The sequence below is a fragment of the Amblyomma maculatum genome, chromosome 10 (genome assembly GCF_055883805.1).
Source record: "Amblyomma maculatum isolate TAMU_Amacu chromosome 10, ASM5588380v1, whole genome shotgun sequence".
Lineage (NCBI taxonomy): Eukaryota > Metazoa > Arthropoda > Arachnida > Ixodida > Ixodidae > Amblyomma > Amblyomma maculatum.
The window spans coordinates 110,701,168-110,721,082 of record NC_139353.1 but is presented as its reverse complement, the minus strand read 5'-3'; the positions used below and the strand labels follow the sequence as shown (position 1 = coordinate 110,721,082).

Sequence of the window (19,915 nt, the reverse complement as noted above, 5' to 3'; positions counted from 1 at the left end):
GGCCGTCATTGCACCCGCTGCCGCTTCGGTGGTGGACGACGGCTGTTGTCGCGGCGCGCGTCTTTCTTTCCCTCTTCCTTTTCTTCTCTATTTTCTCTTCTGTCTCTGTCCCGCCGGGGTGGTGCAGTGGTAAGACGCCCGACTACTGTGCCGGCGTACCCGGGTTCGAACCCGACCGCGGCGGCAGCGTTTCGATGGAGGCGAAACGAAGAGGCGTCCGTGTGCTGTGCGATGTCAGCGCACGTTAAAGATTCCCAGGTGGTCGAAATTACTCCGTAGCCCTCCCCTACAGTTTCCTCTTTCTGTCTTTCCACTTTCACTCCCACCTTCCTCCCTTCCCTTACGGCGCGGTTGCGGTGTCCACAGAAAACAAGTGAGACAGTTACCGCGCCTTTCCCTTCCTATAAATAAATCAAATTAATCTCTTCTGTCTGCACGAGGCAGCGGAGGTGGACCCCGCCTGGGTGGTGCAGTGGTAGGACGCCTGACCACTGTGCCGGAGTGCCCGGGTTTGAACCCGGCCCCGGCGGCTGCGTTTCGATGGAGGCGGAACGAAGAGGCGTCCGTGTGCTGTGGGATGTCAGCGCACGTTAAGGATCCCCAGGTGGTCGAAATTACTCCGTAGCCCTACGCTACCGCTCCTCTTTCTCTCTTTCCACTTTCACTCCCACCTTCCACCTTCCCTTACGGCGCGGTTGAGGTGTCCACAGAAAACAAGTGAGACAGTTACCACGCCTTTCACTTCCTGTAAATAAATCAATCAGGAAGCGGAGGTGGCTCAGCTACAGAGCCAGTAGCAAGCCCGTGCATTTTCTTTTCCTTCTTCCTACAGCCACAACAAGAACCCTATAAGGCATGCACCCGAAACGCGGACACATTCGCGGACGACAGTAGGAGGCATTAAAGGCGGGATTGGCACCCGGAAGTGCCGTGCCCCAGAGTCACACATAACTCATCAGCCGATAACTACCCATTCAGCGCCTCCGGCAGGGTCCCTACCTCCCCAGGACCAAGTGGGGGGAGAGCTTTGTCCTTACAACCTACCAACTCCACACTGATTGCTACTCCGAATCTCAAGCGTCGATCAATGCCATTGACATATCTCAAAACGAGAATAAATGCTTCAAAATGAAGAGAAATAAACAGCCGTAATATGTAAGCACTTACCTTCAAATCCTATACTTAGCATGCATAACGTTTTACTCCTCAGAATGCGCGTTACTGTTATGGGATTTTAAAATAACTACAAGATAAAATTAATTATATGGCGAACATTCTTCGAATGCTTGCTGCTACCTGGGTCATTGCAGTTGTAGATGAACAGAATGACGCGGCTCGCCTACAGAATCCAAGCAACCGGCTTCGGATCGATCCCGACAGCCGACGGCTCCGTTTCGATGGAGGCGAAACGAAGTGGCGTCCGTGTGCTGTGCGATGTCAGCGCACGTTAAAGATCCCCAGGTGGTCGAAATTACTCCGTAGCCCTCCACTACGGCTCCTCTTTCTCTCTTTCCACTTTCACTCCCACCTTCCTCCCTTCTCTTACAACGCTGTGCAGGTAGGTGTCCACGGAAAAGCGTGAGACATACTGGGCCTTTCCTTTCCTGTGAACCAGTTATTTTATACACCCGTCCGAGTAGATGATGAAAAACATTTATTTTTTATATATACAGGGAGGGTACGCAAGCTAGTGTCTGATGAACTTTAGTTACAAGTAGAAGCTTCATCTTGTCCTCAGACTCGTTTTACGTCTGGGTTGATTTACCTGCTCTCGATTGTCCATGATTTACTGCACTTCAGGACAAGGTCATGTGCACAGCGCCTGGCAGTTGCAACGGTACAATGATGAATGACTTGATGTAATAACCACCATATATATGGTGAGCTATACATGAATATTAACGTATCAGATGTGGCGAGACTTTGTGTTTTCTTTTTTGCTGCTGCGTACGATGCTTCTGCTCAAATAAAGCGCAGCATTTCAAGGTCAGTATAGATCAATATTAGGATATTTTACTGACCTACAAAACCGTGAATCCAAGAAAGATCTGTTAATGTGACCCAATACGGCCATACATTCAAGCAATCCATCTGGTACCGGAATAGTTTCATAAAATTAACGTTTATTTATTCTGAGCTGCATCCGATTCGTTTCCGAGTTAGCAGGGGATTTAAAGACAGACAAGAATATCGGGCGATAACTTTGTCGAGAATTTTTTTTTTTTTATTGCGAAAGCAATACTACGCCAGGTCTAACCACTCGTCGCTGCGTGCGGTGTCCGTGTCCGCGTACGTGTCCATGTCCGTGGTCGCTCATGACGTTTGAATTCATGTTCCTCCTATGCCACAAGCGGAAGCTGCCAACTCGGGTCGCTCCTTTTATACGGGAGGGTGATATCAGAATCAGCCTGCCAGAACCGTTCGCATTCTCGCAATTCAACTTGAGCTAACCAGCGCTAACCCGCAAATAATTCTTTTTTCGGCCAAAATCCTTCTGCGCCTATGGCAGCAATTTTATGCCCGAGTTCTTTTCTACAGAGTGGGACTAGAACGTTACACCATCCGCCACACGAGGACGAACGGTTGAGCAGGATATGGGAGCCCACATTTTCCTTAATTCCAAGCATTCCCATTTTAAACTTTGCATCTGTGAAAGTGACTACTTCGTCGCAATTTCTATTCACAGAGATAAAGTCGCCTTCTTGCAGTGGTCACACAAGTCTTTTTCACCCGCTTTGACATTCTAGTATGCTGCTATTATTTTGGCAGCTTATATTTTGTGCGGCGTGATATGCTATGCTTAATAAAGAAGGCAAGCACAGTCCTCTGGAACAGAGTATCAAAAGGGTGAATCAAACAAAGAAAGTTTCGGAAACATAAGGTCCTCGCTGGCGTCGAACAGGGTAAAAAGAGAGAAGGATGTGTTCTTAAACACTCATTAAAAGGAATCCTTGAGCGCGCCTTTTTATCGGTAGAATTTACCCACATGCTCTAAATATTCATAAAAACTTCTAATTATTAACATGTGTGGCCGATTTCTCGTAACATCGCAAAAATTACCGAAGACACTTTGGAAAATCTAAAGTTCGCTTGGCGAAAGCCTTGTGGTCAACCCACTGCATATAGCATGTTGTGCATGGCACCACAGTGGAAAGGGCACAGTGTTCTTCGATATTCCTTAGAATTACCCAAAGATGCTTGTAGTAAACGAGGGACCCTCTATACATGTTCTTCTGGCGTTAGGTGTGAAGGGAATTCTACGTCCGCTGCCGCTTCCCTGAACCACTTGGGGCGGAATCACTTGGCTGCTGCGGAGCCATGCGTCTCATTCACTCGACTGCAACGATGACGTAGCAGCGGCGGTGCAGCTGCCACCGACGACGCGCGCGTGTTCGTTCTACCGCTACTGTGTGATGTCACGGTCGCTATGCACAGCTGGGTCTCCTACCAGCGCGCCGGTTACTAAGGAGGGCAGGAGGTTGCGCCACTGCGCGGATGATAGGAAACAGCTGGCACGATTCCAGCGCACGGACGGACACGACCGTGAACATTAGGCGTTAAAAGCTTTCGCCTTAATAAGCATCGCCCCTCCGCTTTTTTTTTTTCTTTTTGACTTTCCCGCCGCGAGTAGAAAGAATCAGACGACGCACGGAGTGCATTTCAGACAATCGCATGGTGGCTGGAAATGTCATCGAACAAATAGTCCGCTCGCTTCGGGCTAGCTGTTTCGGTGATAGGTTCTCTGAAGCATTAATATGCACCGGTTTGGGTTTTGTTTGGTTTGGTTTACGGGGTTTACCGTCCCATGGACCCGCAAAATTATTTATCTCATTCGCATAGGTGGTTCTCTGTCACCTCCTGCTACGCCTTGCCTTGCCTTGAAAGACTCTCTCTTAGTCTCATAATCATGCCCAAAAAGACCATAACTGCAGTGCAACGTAGCCAAATACGTAGAAAGAAACTGTTTCAGCGTTTCTCTCTACGTGTTTTTCTACGCTGCGCCGCCGTTCTGGGTAAAAACCTTATAGCAGTATACAAGGTAAAAAACAATATGAGCAGCAGTACGCGGCATGTGGGTTGCTCGCCTGGGCCAAATCAGGTTTCGATATTTGGCTGTACCAAACAGGCCAGATGCATCGAAACTCTTGAGCTTCTAATTCGGTGTTGTGGTTATGCTTATATTTAGGTGACCAGAAAAGTTTCAACAGCGGACTGTTTTCTATCACAGAAGGATTGGTTGTGGCGGTAGCAGCAGGCTTCAGTTGCATCCGTCTATAAGATAGATAATAGGGTCACCTACTTGCACGCAGCCGCTAGCGCCTCGGCGCCGATTGGTATGCTGGGTCCGCTGGCAAAGAAGAACAAGCTGGTACTGCATTTCTCCAGGGTGTCGCGATCGCAGCCAATCTTAGCCGCCCCGCATACCGATGTCGTTGCCAGTATGCACGACAGCGCACCTGTTGGATAAGAACGACGAACATCATTTTTTGCATTTTCTTGACTTCTGTCTGCCGAATTCACCAAAAAACTGCGCCGTTCACTGAAATCACTAATTAGACAAAAAAAAGAAGAAAGGAGTTTGCTTATAAGCGATGTAGCGGGACCCTTGGACCACATGTAGAATTTTGACAGTTTATTTGGCCCCCTGTATGAGGGAAGTATGCCCATGCCCAACGAACCACGCATAATGGCCCTTGAGCTCTATACATATAAAAAAGGTTATAGAGAGAAAAGATAAAGCGAACAGTCCGAGTTCTATCGTTATCTACTGTTAGCGCTGCCTGCTGATCACCAATGCTGAACGTGCTACAGATAACAAAAAGCATTTCTTTTATTCTACAAGCCTTAATAAGACACCCAGCTCAGTAGTAACTCAACCGCCTATCAATACGGAAATCTAGCCTGGTGTAATCGCCACCAGGGGACGTGTTTGCACAGGTGGGCGACTAGTATTATTCCAGCTAGGCTCCTTCCCCTCAATAAATTGCATCCCTCAGGTTCAATCACAGAGTACAAGCAGAGAGCACTGGTAGTAAACGAGAAGGAGATGGCCAATACTTTCCAGCCTATGAGTTCACTGTACAGACGCCCTTCGACAAAAAATTTCAGCCCGGGCATTCCCTTCTAAGCCATGCAGTGAGGCTCATTTAACTATCAAGGAACTTGTACATACTCTTCTACAATCGTACAAGACCGGACCTAAAGTTTTCCTGCGAGTGTTGGAACACTTAAAAAAATTTTTGTCGCACGGTGTGGCTGAGAAACAAGCTCTGAATTTTGACAAAGACTCTAAGCCTGATCTAAGCCGTTTTGTGACCTAGGTGACGAGTTCTTTGACATCAGCAGAATACGCACAAAAAAGAGCGATTACTTAAACAAACTCGTACGTATTTTTCTCTGCAAAGTGTGTTTTTGTTTCGTGATTTTTCCCACATTTACGAAAGAAATGCGGACTAGGCTATGACATGGATCTAGTAAGGCGATCATTGTCATCGAAATTTTTCTCATTCTTTTGGCAATACATAGGATGTGCCAAGGGGCAAATAACACAAAATAATGTACCAACAGTAAAGCGACATGCGCAGAGAGAATGATGCTACACTTCTAACTGAAGTTAACTTCAGTTCCTCCAGTTAACTTCCTCCAAAATAGGAAGAATTTAGCATATAGCGTGAACATGGCTCCGGTGCTCATGAAGTTGTGACGAAATAAACGCGCACCCCATAGGCCCCAGGTGCTCATAACCCAGTCTTTTGACTCTGAAGTTGTAAAGCACGCATATACAAGTTATCATTCCCTCGCTTGCATAATTTATGTTTTCATTTTCTTTTTCTTTTTTTACTTAAAGGTTCGAAATAGCTGGCTTTCTTTTTGAATATTTCTATGTAGCACTCTTTGCAGGGTGAACGTTTCAAAGAGCATACGCATGAAGGGTGTTAATTAAAAACAGCGATCTTACAGCAATTCACCAGGACAAGCTAAACATTGTAGAGGTTCAACAGTCTTTAAATAAAGTCAAGGACGCAGCCATTGGCCGGCGCCATGTTCGCTGCATGCCGCTTCGGTCTTGGCTCGATAACGCGCTGGAAGACTTCTAGTTGCGGTGAGGTCTCGGCAGTCCTGTCTGGCCCGCCTGTGGTCTCTGTCCTTAGCGAGAATTCCTTCCTCTATGCTACACCTCCATACATGTATCGGATCTGAGCCGCCTTTTTTTGTCACGCCACCTGGTGATTCGCCTGACACTACGCTCGCGGTCTCGGCCGCACTCGCCCAGTTGGTGTACGTAGTTGCTTATTTGCTTAAGCTGAATGAAACATCAGACGGCGGTGTTTACCGCACAGTGCGAGAGTGTGTTCAACTTTAAATGAAGCAACGAAGTAAGAGCAGCTGTGGCGATAGCTTAGGGCTCTCATGCCTGGACCAGGAAAACTGATCTGCTCGTTCTCCGAGGGTTGGAAACCCAGCCGCGGTTACGTTTTTTCACAAATTTAGTTGTTGTTTTTTTTTTTAAGAATTTCGCTACAGCAGAGGTCACGTAGTGCATTCTGTTGCTATGAGACAGAGCAGCACCGTTTCCAAAGCGACCGCCATTATTTGCACATTGCGGAACCTTGAAGAACGTGAGCAGTAAAGGGGCGCTCTAAAACGGTAATGAACTACTGAAGCGACCTCGGGGGAACTGGAGATTCACAGGCACCGTTGTGTGAATATTTTATGCGTAATCACTATCCTCAACAGCCAGACTACACCCCCTGCTGGACGGAGACCTCTCTTATTTTTCTCCAATTAATACAGTCCTGTGCTAGCTGTATCATCTTGACCCCTGCGAACTTTTTAACCTCATCCGCCCACATAACTTTCTGCCGCACCCTGCTACGCTTTCCTTCCCTTGTAATACAATTTATTGTCCTTAGCGGCCATTAGTTATTCAGTCCTCGCATCACATATCCTGGCCATGCCCATTTCTTCAGGATTTCCAGTTGAATATCAATCAACCGAGTTTGTTCTTTGACCTACTCTGAACGCTTGCCATCTCTTAAAGTTAACATTACATAAAACATATTGAAAGGAAAAGATAGGGTACTTTATTGTAACATGCAGTGTACTACCCAAAATAAGAATTTTTCGTTTTTGCGATGATCGAGGCATATCACTGAACCGCATCGCACTGCTTCGTCATCTAGTCATGGTTATATCTGAATGAACGAAAATGCGTTGTGACAGAAGCAGAAAAGAAAGCATTTAGGGATGTTTTTTTCTGCTTTCTGTGTTTTTCCAGCCTTTGAGATTAACGGTAATGAAGCACACTTTGTCGATGGGCACCTGGCGGGTTGCGCTCTGTGCCAACTCAGTTGCCGTTTCAAGTCAAGCTTCCTTGGGCATCCTTTTTTTAATTTCTTATTTACGGACACTCTAAGGTTTGGAGGGAATGGTGCAATCTTTCGATGTAGAGAAAATATTTTATTTGTAACGCTAGTCCGCTCGCACTGAGTAGTGAGGACTCATATGGAACTAATGGAGACCATTTTCGACGCAAGCGGGAACCTAAATAGCAAAAGAACTACAAGTCTCCTGAAGAAATATCTGCAATTTTGCTAATTGTTGTTATAAAGGAATTTTACGATAGGAGAAAATGTTTGTTCGGAATCCGCTTACCTTTGAAAACCGCGTTTGTAGAGAAGGTATCTAAGCGCCTTCATACATTTCTCCTCTGTGTGTATCATCTTTAGTGCTGTGCTTTTTGTAAGCATGAACGGTATTCATGTTTACCAGTATACCCCTCTTGTAAACAATGATTAGCGGACGCTCAAGCTTTGATTTAAGAGTAGAAGCAAAGCATCTTTAACGCCGCCTTTTCATTCCATACATAAGTATTTTTGTTTGTTTATTTTTTGAGGGTAAGAAACGCGCAGAATCTCACTTTTCATTGGACAGCTACACTTTTCAGAGGTGCTCATGAAGCCTTCGAATCCCTATCTCAACCTAGCCTGCAACTTGACGAGATGGGTGCTAAGTGGGAGGCGAAACGGCATCACTTCACCCTGAACGCTGCGCAAAGTGCGTTTTCACGGAAAGTTTATTAATAAAACACGTTCGCATTTTCTCGCACACCATTGCTTTTTTTTTTTTCTTTCTTTCAATTTGGGTTGCGGCAACGGCTTCTCAGACGAACTAGCTGTGTACTCTGTGCCTAAATTTTGTTTGATCATTCTAAGGATTAGTTTTTATCACCATGTTATCGATAGCAGCTGGTGCCTTGCAGAATGGTTTACAACTTTTTTCGCAGTGTGCAATCGCCTTGAGCCTGGCGCTTGCGGAACACCATTATATCTCGCTTTTATGCATCTTATCTTTTTGTCGCACAGTACAAAACAGACTAGCGAAGCCCCACGACGACAAATGTCTCCCCATCAATATTCAGGTTGTCAGATTGCCGAGATGAATTCTCGAAATTCGTTCGTGACAGGAGGACAGGTCTCTGTCAGCCCCCTTCATACTCCTTTTGCTTGTTCCATCTCGATCCATGAACTGAATCAAAATCTCATGGATAAAAAAAATTATTACAGTGTCCAGTGCTATTAAAGGCATTTCATGAAGGATCTCAAAGGTCCTCTCGCCACGAATCCAGTCAATTAGTAAAAGAAAGCCGGAATAGCAGCGATAAATTAGCGTTGTTCTTCGACAAGGTTAGGGGAAAGGTCAACGGCAGGGTTTTCAGATGGGACGAAACACTAGATGAGGCAGATCCCGCTACAACGAATTGAAACGCCTTTCCGTCTCCGACCAGTAAAATAGCGAAAACGAATCTTAATCAATAAAACCGTTCTATTCCTTCAGTCCGTTTTATTTATTTATTTATTTATTTATTTATTTATTTATTTATTTATTTATTTATTTATTTATTTATTTATTTATTTATTTATTTATTTATTTATTTATTTATTTATTTATTTATTTATTTATTTATTTATTTATTTATTTATTTCAAAATACTGCAGGCTATTTCTTTGTCGAATCAGGCGCGAAAAACATTGCTTTCATACAATATAAGAATACGAACATGCTGATTTAGCAGCATATAAAAGTAAAAATTTACTTTGAAAAGACGCGTTCCAGCTTAGTAGTGAAGTCTTTAACTGGAAAAATATATTTTGGCAAATGAATCCAGTCGCCAACAGTTCAAAGAAAGAAACTATGCTTAAAGGTGTTTATCTAGCAGAGAGTGGTGCAAGTTACGTTACGAGCTCTTGAACGTTACGAGTTCTTCTTACTAAGAGAGGTTTGATGCATTCTGCAAGTTTAAGTTTGTTTTTCCTGTCAAGCTTTTGTACAGAAATGTCAGTCTATTTATTTTTATACGAATTTCGAGTGCCTTAGTATTATTTTTACTTAGAATAGTAAAGTAGCGAATAAGGACGAGGACAGGGTCGCTTTCCTCTGTCTTCGTCCTTATTGCGCTACTTCTTATTCTAACTATTCCGAGACTATTCTAATGTCTCACTAACTAGCCCAGAAACAAGTTTTATTAACATCATTTAGATTCATTAAATTTAATAAAGAGACACCTCTTTCATATTTTTCAAATATGAATTTTAAATTTGTCTTGTTTTTTCGCTAAACCTGCAATTCATCTTTTTGTTAAAGGGTCGCACACTGGTGAAGCAGGGCTCAAGTCTCATTAGCCGAGTTGTTTAGGTGGAGTGGAGATGGCATTATTTTTCTTTGTAAAACCCATCATTCTCGTGATGCTCTCACAGAAATGTTAGTAACGTGGGTTGACCAGTTCAACTTATTATTGATTGTGATACCTAAGTATATTTAAATTTAAATTGCAGAAATAACTCTCTCGTGAAGAAAATAAGTAGGCAGGTTCGGAGACTGTTTTCTAGTTATTCGCAAAGGATTTTTTTTTTTTTTTTAGTGTTCATCTCCGCATCCCATTGCAAACATCAGTAGTCAACAGCTACATTCGCTTCTTGTACGCACATGTGATCTCGTTCAGATTAAATTTTTTTGAGCATCACATGCTCCTATGCGAGACATTTGACAAGTCATCGTCAGGAACAGCCACAACTAACTCATCTACATAATTAAAAATAATTACGGGCCAAGCACACTTCCTTCATTTTTTTATTTATTTATCTTTTTCCCGCTATTTATTTGTTTGTTTATATATTTATATATTTATTAATTTACTTATTTATTTTTTACTGTTGGCCTGAGGCCGTTACAGGGTGGTTACAACACAGTTACAGAGACAGTGCTACTATGCTCAAAACAGGTCATGCAAGGCGAATATGCAAGAAACGGCGCACCTACAAAGCAAGAAATCAAAAAAATTCATCAGGATATCATCTTTACACAGTCGCAAAATGAAACAATATATTACAACCAGGAAAAAAGATGTACATTTTGAAATTAAACACACCAACATTGAAATGTTAGCTACATATGTCGAGCCACTGAAAAACGTTCAGTCAATCTGATTTCAAAATTATTTACAGTATTTGAAGTTAGTAATTTATGTGGCAGCGAGCTCCACTCCTCTATTTTTCTCGTAAAACCAAGTACTTATGTGTATCTCTTCGTGCTGACATAGGTTGGATTTGGTTTTGGTGGCTGCTTCTGACTGTTCGAGACATGCGCTGCTGGTTTATGTACTGTTGTGTGTCCAAGTTGAAAGAGTTGCGACAGCTATCCTTCTGCGCTGTGGAAGTGGAGATAGGTTCCGTTTCTCGATCATTTTAGTTACTGAGTCGGTTGAACGATATTGGGATAAGATGAATCTCTCTGCTGTTCCTACAACTCTTTCAATTCTCTCTATGTGGTTCTTTTTGAACGGAGCTACGGAGGATACAATAAGCATACTTTATTGAGTATCGTAAAATTCGGCATATTGTTTGCTGTCTGTTTGATAGGCTTGAATTAATAGAATGGCAATAAAAGAACACCATTTCTCTATAATTAGGACAGAAGTCTGTTGTGAGACACTTCATCAAATGTTCTTCTAAGGTAAAAAGAATTATCTATTTGCATGGTCACATCGAGCCCACACGCAAAATTATAGTCTGATCCATCCTTCTCGAGGAACCTATGCAACAATCCGGCCACAATATTCATTCGTTTATAACAACTACACGTAATAGAAATGGGTCGATGATTATCCGCCGTCACTGGATCACCCTCGTTAAACACGAACAATAAAGTCACTGTTTTGCAATTGAAGATATTATTCCACATGCTAAATAGATCCTAAAGATGTCGGAGAAAATTCTTGATATTTTATCAGCATATTGTCTCAGGAATACATTTCGTAAACCACTGCGTCCAGCCGATTTCTTGGCGTCCAGATTTAATATCACTGTCAGGATACCATCACTAGTTATTTCAGTGTCGACAGCATCTAGAACAACAATTGGTCTAATTTAATACTCATCTAACGTTGTAAGCAAAATCATCAGCTGTGCTGAACTCCTTAACTTAATAGACAGGCACTAAATCTGTTTTCTGTTTTATAACCTTTACAGAGAAATAAATTAGCTTATTATTAGATATTTCAGGTTGCACGGCAACAATTGATTCCTTAAATACTTAACTAACAAAACATCGGACAAGAATGGACAAGAGTATATTCAGAAACAATTTGCTCTAGTCCAAGAGCAAGCATATGTCAAAAGCGATATCATTCGAAAGAGAATAATAAAAAGACAGATTATTCTAGTTTATTAGGAGTAAATTAAATTTACTAGTCAAAATCACATTTTTGTCCGAAGCGGCAGTAAATTATCATACGGTTTGTACATGAAGCCTTCACCAATTTCCGAAATACGATAAACTGAGCAGAGGTGGAACATAGCTTATTTACCTTTAATTTTCATAGGGCTTTCGTATTCTGCTACCTGGTTTTCGATTATTATACTGATATCATGTTCTGCTATGTACTGCAACTCCGCCTCCTCTTGGCATTCGTCGCGAATATATAACTGAATAATTAGCGGGACGAAGTCGTTGTCACTGATTAGTTTGTTGCGCCAGGTTTAAATTATCGCGTACACGTGCGAGCCCAAAGAAAGCATGCATTCCTGTAGTTTTTTCTATGTTTTTGGCGATGCTTCTTGCCCCCCCCCCCCCCCCCCCAATTGAAAGAAATCAACCGCACTTCAGACGCTTTTGACTACTAACTTAGCTTTAAAGACGCGAGGGGCTGTTTCACCAGCCTTTGGGAGTTTAAAATATTATCACATCCATAATAACTGCCATCGACCTTAAATTTGTCAAAGTCAAGCAGACCTTGCTTCCAGCTTTCTTTTCAAGCTTTGTACCTTACCAAAGAAGCTTACGCCTCCGCAAAGTTTCAGAGCTGTAGTCGCTGGCAATTCCTATGTATTTTCCCTACAGCTTAGAGACATTTTTCCGGACCGCCTGCTTTTCCATGTAATCTTGGAAGTATAAGTTTATGGAGGTTTGGGAGAAGACCTCCACATTCTATGAATTCGAGCAACGAATTAACCTCACTCCGAGTGTATCAAAAAACAACTCATCGCTAACATTTAGGCAAATCTTACTTCGATTGCGGAATGCGCTAAATGTCAAATATACACTGAATATCAACGTCAGGAGTGCTGTGAATAAAACTGACGGCATTGCGTGCCTTCTTCATCCCGCTTCTGACAGACACTTTGCTTCAAGATAGCGTTCCTCATGCCGACGTAATACCCTGCTCCTAAGATATCATTCATCACAACAGCATCCTTAATAAAAAAAAGGCGTTCCATTCACATTCATTCGCCGCTTGACCTGTCCTGAAACGATTTGGATTCTGGTACGGTCTTCTCAGTGCAATTTTTTAGTATATGTGTAGTCTACAGGCCTGCAAATCGGAACACCTCTATTTTGAAATCTCTGCCCGATCTCTTTCACGCGGGCTGAAAACACTAAATTCTCACAGTCCTGTGCGATGATTTCAACCTACCCCCGATAAATTAATATTATCTCTGCGCTCGGCTCTGTTTTCATGATTCAGAACTATTGCTCAATGTGGTCTTTTCTTGTAACCTAAATCAGGTCGTACGAACACCGACACGTTACTTCGAGCTCGAAAATCATCCTTAGCCGTTGCTTTTATTTCTGAAGTAGTCTGCGACTTAGAGCTAACTGCAGAAGTTTTGCCAGGCATATCCGACCTTGAAGCGGTTCTCTTTAAAGAAATGGTACATTTTTTCAGCAAAGAATTCTTGGACTGCATGAATGCTGCTAGCGAAAGTGTGGTCGATCATCTAGCATATAACTTCGGCAGTTCCTTTCAACAATTTAGACGGGGCGTTATCAATCTTAATGACCTACAGTTGCATTTTAAACATGTCGTGCATGAATGTATTCAACGGTTCACTCCAAACAAGCTCAAGAAAACTACTCGCCGGATAAAATCGTGATATACTACAAATAAAGCCCCGCCTAAAACGGCTTGTCACGTTACAATTCTTATGTCCGTCGTACTCCGTTACTGTCAATGCGTACCGGATTGCGGAACGAATAAATAATAAAAGCGCCTTTTTTATTGTTAAGCCGCACGGTTCCTTTACTAACTCCCCAAGAAAGTTTTGGATGCAGTTACAGATGAAAATAACGAGAAATAACTGGTGTCATTCTTGGCGCATTAATTTGAATGCGTCCATAAGCACACACATGTAATACATTAAAGAAAACGCAATTAGTTTTTACATATAGCATTAATAATGCAGAAAAAAGTGCGTTCATGATTTTAAATATCTAGGCTTAGTAATCGACTCGCAACTCCCTTGGAGTGCTTATGTTCAATACGTCTTTTCGGCGTCATTAAAGAGACTGACTGCTTAAACACCACTTGAAGCATTACCTAAATTGACTGCCTACACGAAGCTTTCTTCACTGTTTCTTGAATACGCTGACAAAGTACTTGGATCCCCATAAAATGACCGATATTAATTAGTGTACGAAAAAGGTCTTAGATTTATTTATAATATTTTAGCAGTATTTATAGTAGTAATAGCATTATAATATTTTAGTATCATATTTTTAATATTTATATATTTATAATATTTTTATAATATTTTTAGTGACCTCAAAACATGGTCACGCATCCCGCCATTCAAATGCCGGTGAAAACTGCATCACTTACAACTTTCGGTATTGTAAACAATTGAACGAAAATGACACTTGACAAATACTTAAGTTTTCTTCAATCGAAGAAAATAAGAGGCAAGTATAATAAATTTACTGTGATGCTACTGAGTAAAAGTAATAATTATTGCTTCCCGTTCTTTTCGAGAACTATAGCGTAGTCGAAGGCTTCACTGTAAAAGAAAAAAATATTATTACTCTGTCCTCAGTCATATCCCTTTGTATTTGCCCTGAAATCTTCGTAATAAGTCGCGCAATTATTTGTTTCCCTAGTTCCTTTTATTTGTATGCGTGAAACATTGGTGTGCTCCTATATATTTGATTACGTTATCGTGGTTTGACAACCTGTCAGTCAAATTGTTCTCGTTTATTTTTGCATGTAAAGCAAACTTTGTTTCTCACGCACTCGCCTGGACTTCCAAGAGGCACTTCGCAGCATAAATAAATAGATAAATACGCTTAAATGCCTCAAAATTTCAAAAATGCCGTCACAACCATGCGGCCTTCTTGCCTCGAGATTCTAATCGCCGCTGAAACAAAGAGAGCAGGAGTGGGTTCGAGGTTATGTGAGCTGTTTTTAAGCCATTTGGTTCTAAGCCCGAAGAATGGCTTGCCTAATCGCGCGAAAGCGACATGTGAAGGTCCGATACCGCTTAAAACGTTTATGGGCATGAGCACCGCTTGATCCGCAAGCGCTCGAAACATGACGGCCTCATCTAACGAGTAAAGCACACATTACGAAAGTTTCAATAAATTCCTTTCCTTGATGCCGGAGGTTATATGAAATCATTACGCCGAAGCTTTAGGGGTGTTCCGTAGCAGCCACGGCGTTTAAGCTGCCTGGCATCGTCTGACCAGAACAGAAATTCTGTGCAATGTACCGATAAGCAAAGACAAGTACGAAAATTCTATGATGTTGATAGTGCTTGGAAACAAATTACTCTGCTTATCAGTGCCCACAGAGGAGAACCATAATGCGGTAGTTATTACTCCAGACAGCTAGCGTACGTGCTTTGACATATCAAAACAAGCACGATTAAGACAATTCCCTTGCAGAAAATTACCCCAACGTATGGCTGTCACTTGCGAATCAGCTTCCAAATTTTTTACGGCACGAATGAAAACTAGATGCGTTCGAGTAATGGTCCCGTACAAGAATTCAGGTCACTACTGTCGGCTAGATTCCATGCTTGTGAAGTGCCGTCATAAAGGCAACATAGATGAGCGTCATATGTCAGTTTAGTTTTAGCCGAGACTGCAACAGTCATAAGTTGGTTTGTATAGATAACTACAGCGTTGTAAAGATATATATGGGAAAACCAAAGAAAACGGAGCGTCTGAAAACTTTCAAAGCTTTTATAGGTTTTTAGTGGCGTGTGAGGAGAAACTGCCCTTTTCTATCCCAGCACGCGAGGCGCCTCGTAATCAGTCATATGCGCCAAAGAAGCACACAAGCATTCCTTTGAACACTAAACAGAAAACCTTCACGGACGAATCTAATGTCAGCATAGAACACACTCGGAAGTTATACCTAGAGGGAATCCTAGAAGCTACGAAGGTGACTTCGCATTCCGCAAAGCATGGCTATTCTGTGGTCGCTCTCCCACAGTTTCAAAAATTGGTTGGTACACCTGCGAACATACGCATAAAATTTCAATAACTAGGCATCGTCTAGATTGAAATAAATTCCAATAATGAGCACTGGATCCGAAGCTAATTGTATCGCCAGCCGAACGGCAGCCGCAGGTCACTCACAATAAAATACAACAAAGACTGCGAACGGAATAGGTAATCCCACCATCCGCACGGAGACCACCACTTAAAAACATGTGCGAGACCACTGACTGCCGCAATCAATAGAGACGCTTAGCAGAACAAACACCTAGTTGCAAAGACGTACTGGACGCCTCTTGCGAGCGCCAGTGGCCACACATAGGCTAGTGCGCATGCGCAAGAGGGGCGCTGTAAACCGCTGTATCTCTAATATATCTCCACTATGCCAGATCTCTCTATTGTTTGCTCATCTAATTATCTCACTCCGTTAAATCCACTTCCCCTTATCGTTTTTTTTTTTGTTCGGGAAATCCGAAGGAACACCACATATGCACACACTCACCGAAGACGTAAACGAAGTTGTTCATTTTCTTCATTCCACGGTTCTGGACTAGTGCCGATTGACTGGCGCAGTGACTAAAATCGGGGAGCGAACGACTATTGTGGACGCGTTGGCAACAAGCGAGTGCTGGCTGCCGCGGCCATTCTTATACTGCCGCTCGTAGCCACGCGCGCACGGAAGGCGACCGCCATTCACGGTCGTACGACTTTCGCTCTTCCGTTTCGTGCAATCGCTGCCGCTCGATCTTTATCGAGGCGTGCGGGAGCCGAGTCAGACAGTGAACTTGAAAGCCATTACCAAGGCCTACGCCTTCCAAACCTGCTCCCGGCGCAGCGAACGCGATGTCGGAAAGGCACCTACTTTCCACGGATATAACGGGGTCACCTCAACCTTGTCCTCAGACGCACGCGTCGCGATATGAAAACAACCAGGAACGAGAGAGCGCGGTCGGCACTTCATTTAGCGGCGTTTTAGATCTGATGTTCTGCGGGGAAGCCTACTCATGAATGTGCACCCTAGGACCTATGCACGAGGCTTCGTAAAATCAGTACAATGCACGCCTATATAATATATAAGACATGCGCAAGCCTATACCCGTATGGTGTCGCAGCGCTGGCAGACAAGGACAAGGGACTAGGGACACACACAACTGCGCTGTCCCTAGTCCTTTGTCCTTGTCTGCCAGCGCTGCGACACCATAATGTTTGATAACCACCAACTAGCCCAGCAGTATACCCTACATATGTACCCTTACCTTCGAGGCAAAAGTCGAATGAGCTCCGTCAATGCTATTTTCAACGCCGTGCATATCTGTATGCTCGGTTACTGGTTCAATACCTGATTTTACTACTCCTACCTGCCATGGTGACCCACTATGGGGCGCAGTGAGGCCAAGCTCATTTATCGAATCCCTGCCGCTGCACCAGATTTCAATGGTGCATGCCCATCGATCGCCGGTGCACTGTGCCAGGTGGTTGAAATTTATCCCTAGTACGTGGTTACGTCATCCGCGCCACTTTTGTGACATTAGATACCATGCAGAATACCATAGCTCATTCCGGTACCTTACTGCTTCACGTATTCCTCCTTCGCCAAACTATTCGAAGTTATAATGAAGTTCAATCAGTATTACACTCCACATTGCTGTCAATAGGAGTTAGTCACCGTACGTCTGTTACAACGTCCTCTCACTTAATAGTCCAAAAATTATATGTTTCTTGAAGACATAGCGCAAAAAAGACGGGGACAACTAACACAGATGTAGACAGGACAGGCGCTGTCCTGTCTACATGGCGCTGACAGGATAGCGCCTGTCTTGTCTACATCTGTGTTAGTTGTCCCCGTCTTTTTTGCGCTATGTTTTCAAGAAACGGCTACCAACTAGCCCAAAGCAAACATCTGTTGCATCAAATTATATGTTCCTCACGGGCTCCCTCGTGTTCCCTGTAAACAATCATTTCTTTTAGAACGCTTCGGGTTCCTTCAGAAATGCAATAAATGCCTGTCTCCATGGAACAATTTTGAAGCTTTCTTATTTTGCTCCGCTTATGAAGGACTGGTGTAGTCGATTTGTACACCATAGAACAAGGCATGTTTTTTAGTAGTGTTCCCTACCACAGCGAATGACGAAGACACCGATAGAGGCATCCTCCCAAAAACCTTCGAGATGGAACTGCTGCATATGTGACGCATGCGCAAGCTACGTCCCCTTCATTCGTGTATGCGGTGCAACCCAGTTACATTTAGAACGCAACTCTTGTGTGCGTCCGTTCGGACGTCGGTCCGCGTCTCCATCAGAGCCGATGTAACCGAGGGAAAGAGAGTTACGACCAGAGAAAATTTCTCAGAAGAAGAGAACGAAAAACCTCGAACTCGACTTTATCATCGACAGCAAGCAGGAACTTGTACTATAGTACAAATACTGGTGCATTATAACGTGCATGACAGATTCTTGAGTACTATCCGTATACCATCTAAATATTTTATTCAAAACCGTTTTCCATTAACACTACTTCCTAATTTATAAGTTAAATATTGTACAGCCTAAATCCGGCTCATATATTCATTTCTTGTATCTGCACTCAACCTTGGCCGATCCTCCACTGTAGGTATGTGTCATGGGTGCAGAGGAGAGAAGGTTTTTCGTGTCGGTCACACCACTCCCATTGTTGACTTCCAAGAAGAATGAGCGACGCAATCGGTGGAAATGCTTCTTATGTCGCTGCTGCTGAACGAGCTACCCGAGCAAAGGCTCATGCAGTGCCACCGGATGGATGGATGGATGGATGGATGGATGGATGGATGGATGGATGGATGGACGGACGGACGGACGGACGGACGGACGGACGGACGGATGGATGGATGGATGGATGGATGGATGGATGGATGGATGGATGGATGGATGGATGGATGGATGGATGGATGGATGGATGGATGGATGGATGGATGGATGGATGGATGGATGGATGGATGGATGGATGGATGGATGGATGGATGGATGGATGGATGGATGGATGGATGGATGGATGGATGGATGGATGGATGGATGGATGGATGGATGGATGGATGGATGGATGGATGGATGGATGGATGGATGGATGGATGGATGGATGGATGGATGGATGGATGGATGGATGGATGGATGGATGGATGGATGGATGGATGGATGGATGGATGGATGGATGGATGGATGGATGGATGGATGGATGGATGGATGGATGGATGGATGGATGGATGGATGGATGGATGGATGGATGGATGGATGGATGGATGGATGGATGGATGGATGGATGGATGGATGGATGGATGGATGGATGGATGGATGGATGGATGGATGGATGGATGGATGGATGGATGGATGGATGGATGGATGGATGGAATATAGGAGCGTCCCCTTTGAAACGGGGTGGTAGCAGTAGCTATCATGCTCATTTTTCTCCCTATATCTTAATTATTGATTTAGATTGGTTAACTAAACCATCATTCTATTTATTAAATTTTGTTCCTACATAACTAACATTATGTCACTTCTCTGCTTTTAAGCCACCAGTCTTCTAGTCGTTTTTTGCTAGTTTCCACCGCCGGTTTATTCACCCCGCCACTGTTATCTCTAAACCCCAGAGCTTCAGGAACAGTGATTGCGCCTGCACCAACTTCCGGATGGATACCATTACATTCGAGTATAATATGGTCAATTGTTTCACTGGAGTTTCCACATACAGCACATGCGTCATCTCCATCGTTAAATTTCTTTCTAGTATCCAGCGCCGCCGCCGAGAGGACGCTGCAGTTCGCGCCATCAAGGCATATCACTGCCACTGCCAAAAAGATTATTCATACTCTAATCACTTGTAATAGTAACCAGTTCCCTAACCAATAGTAGTACCAAAGGCTGTTCGGGCCGCCGTGAGGGCCTTGCTGTTCGCGCAGCGGGAACTAAGCAGCAGCGGCGCTCAAGTTTTGCATTAGGGGTATCGTAAACGTGCAGAATGGTAGCCAATCCTCACCGCTAGACACAAAACAAAATGGCATGGACGTAGGCGGCCATGATTCACCAGCAAAATCAGGAATTGTTTTCGAATTCAGAGTTTCCTTGTGTTCTCAAAATAGGCCCTTATGAGAATAAATAGATTGTTAAAT

General features: G+C 43.4%; 1 protein-coding gene across 1 annotated transcript in view; it reads right to left on the bottom strand.

Moving 5' to 3' along the window:
- LOC146177234 (uncharacterized) overlaps window positions 1-17,139 on the bottom strand; it is a 35,203-nt gene extending 18,064 nt beyond the window's left edge. The window contains exons 1-2 of the mRNA XM_084581498.1: window positions 17,133-17,139; window positions 4,301-4,457 (exon numbers count right to left, since the gene is read on the bottom strand). Coding sequence (XP_084437624.1) covers window positions 4,301-4,457; window positions 17,133-17,139 — 164 coding nt within the window. The remainder of the gene's footprint in view (window positions 1-4,300; window positions 4,458-17,132) is intronic.
- Window positions 17,140-19,915: the final 2,776 nt, after the last annotated feature.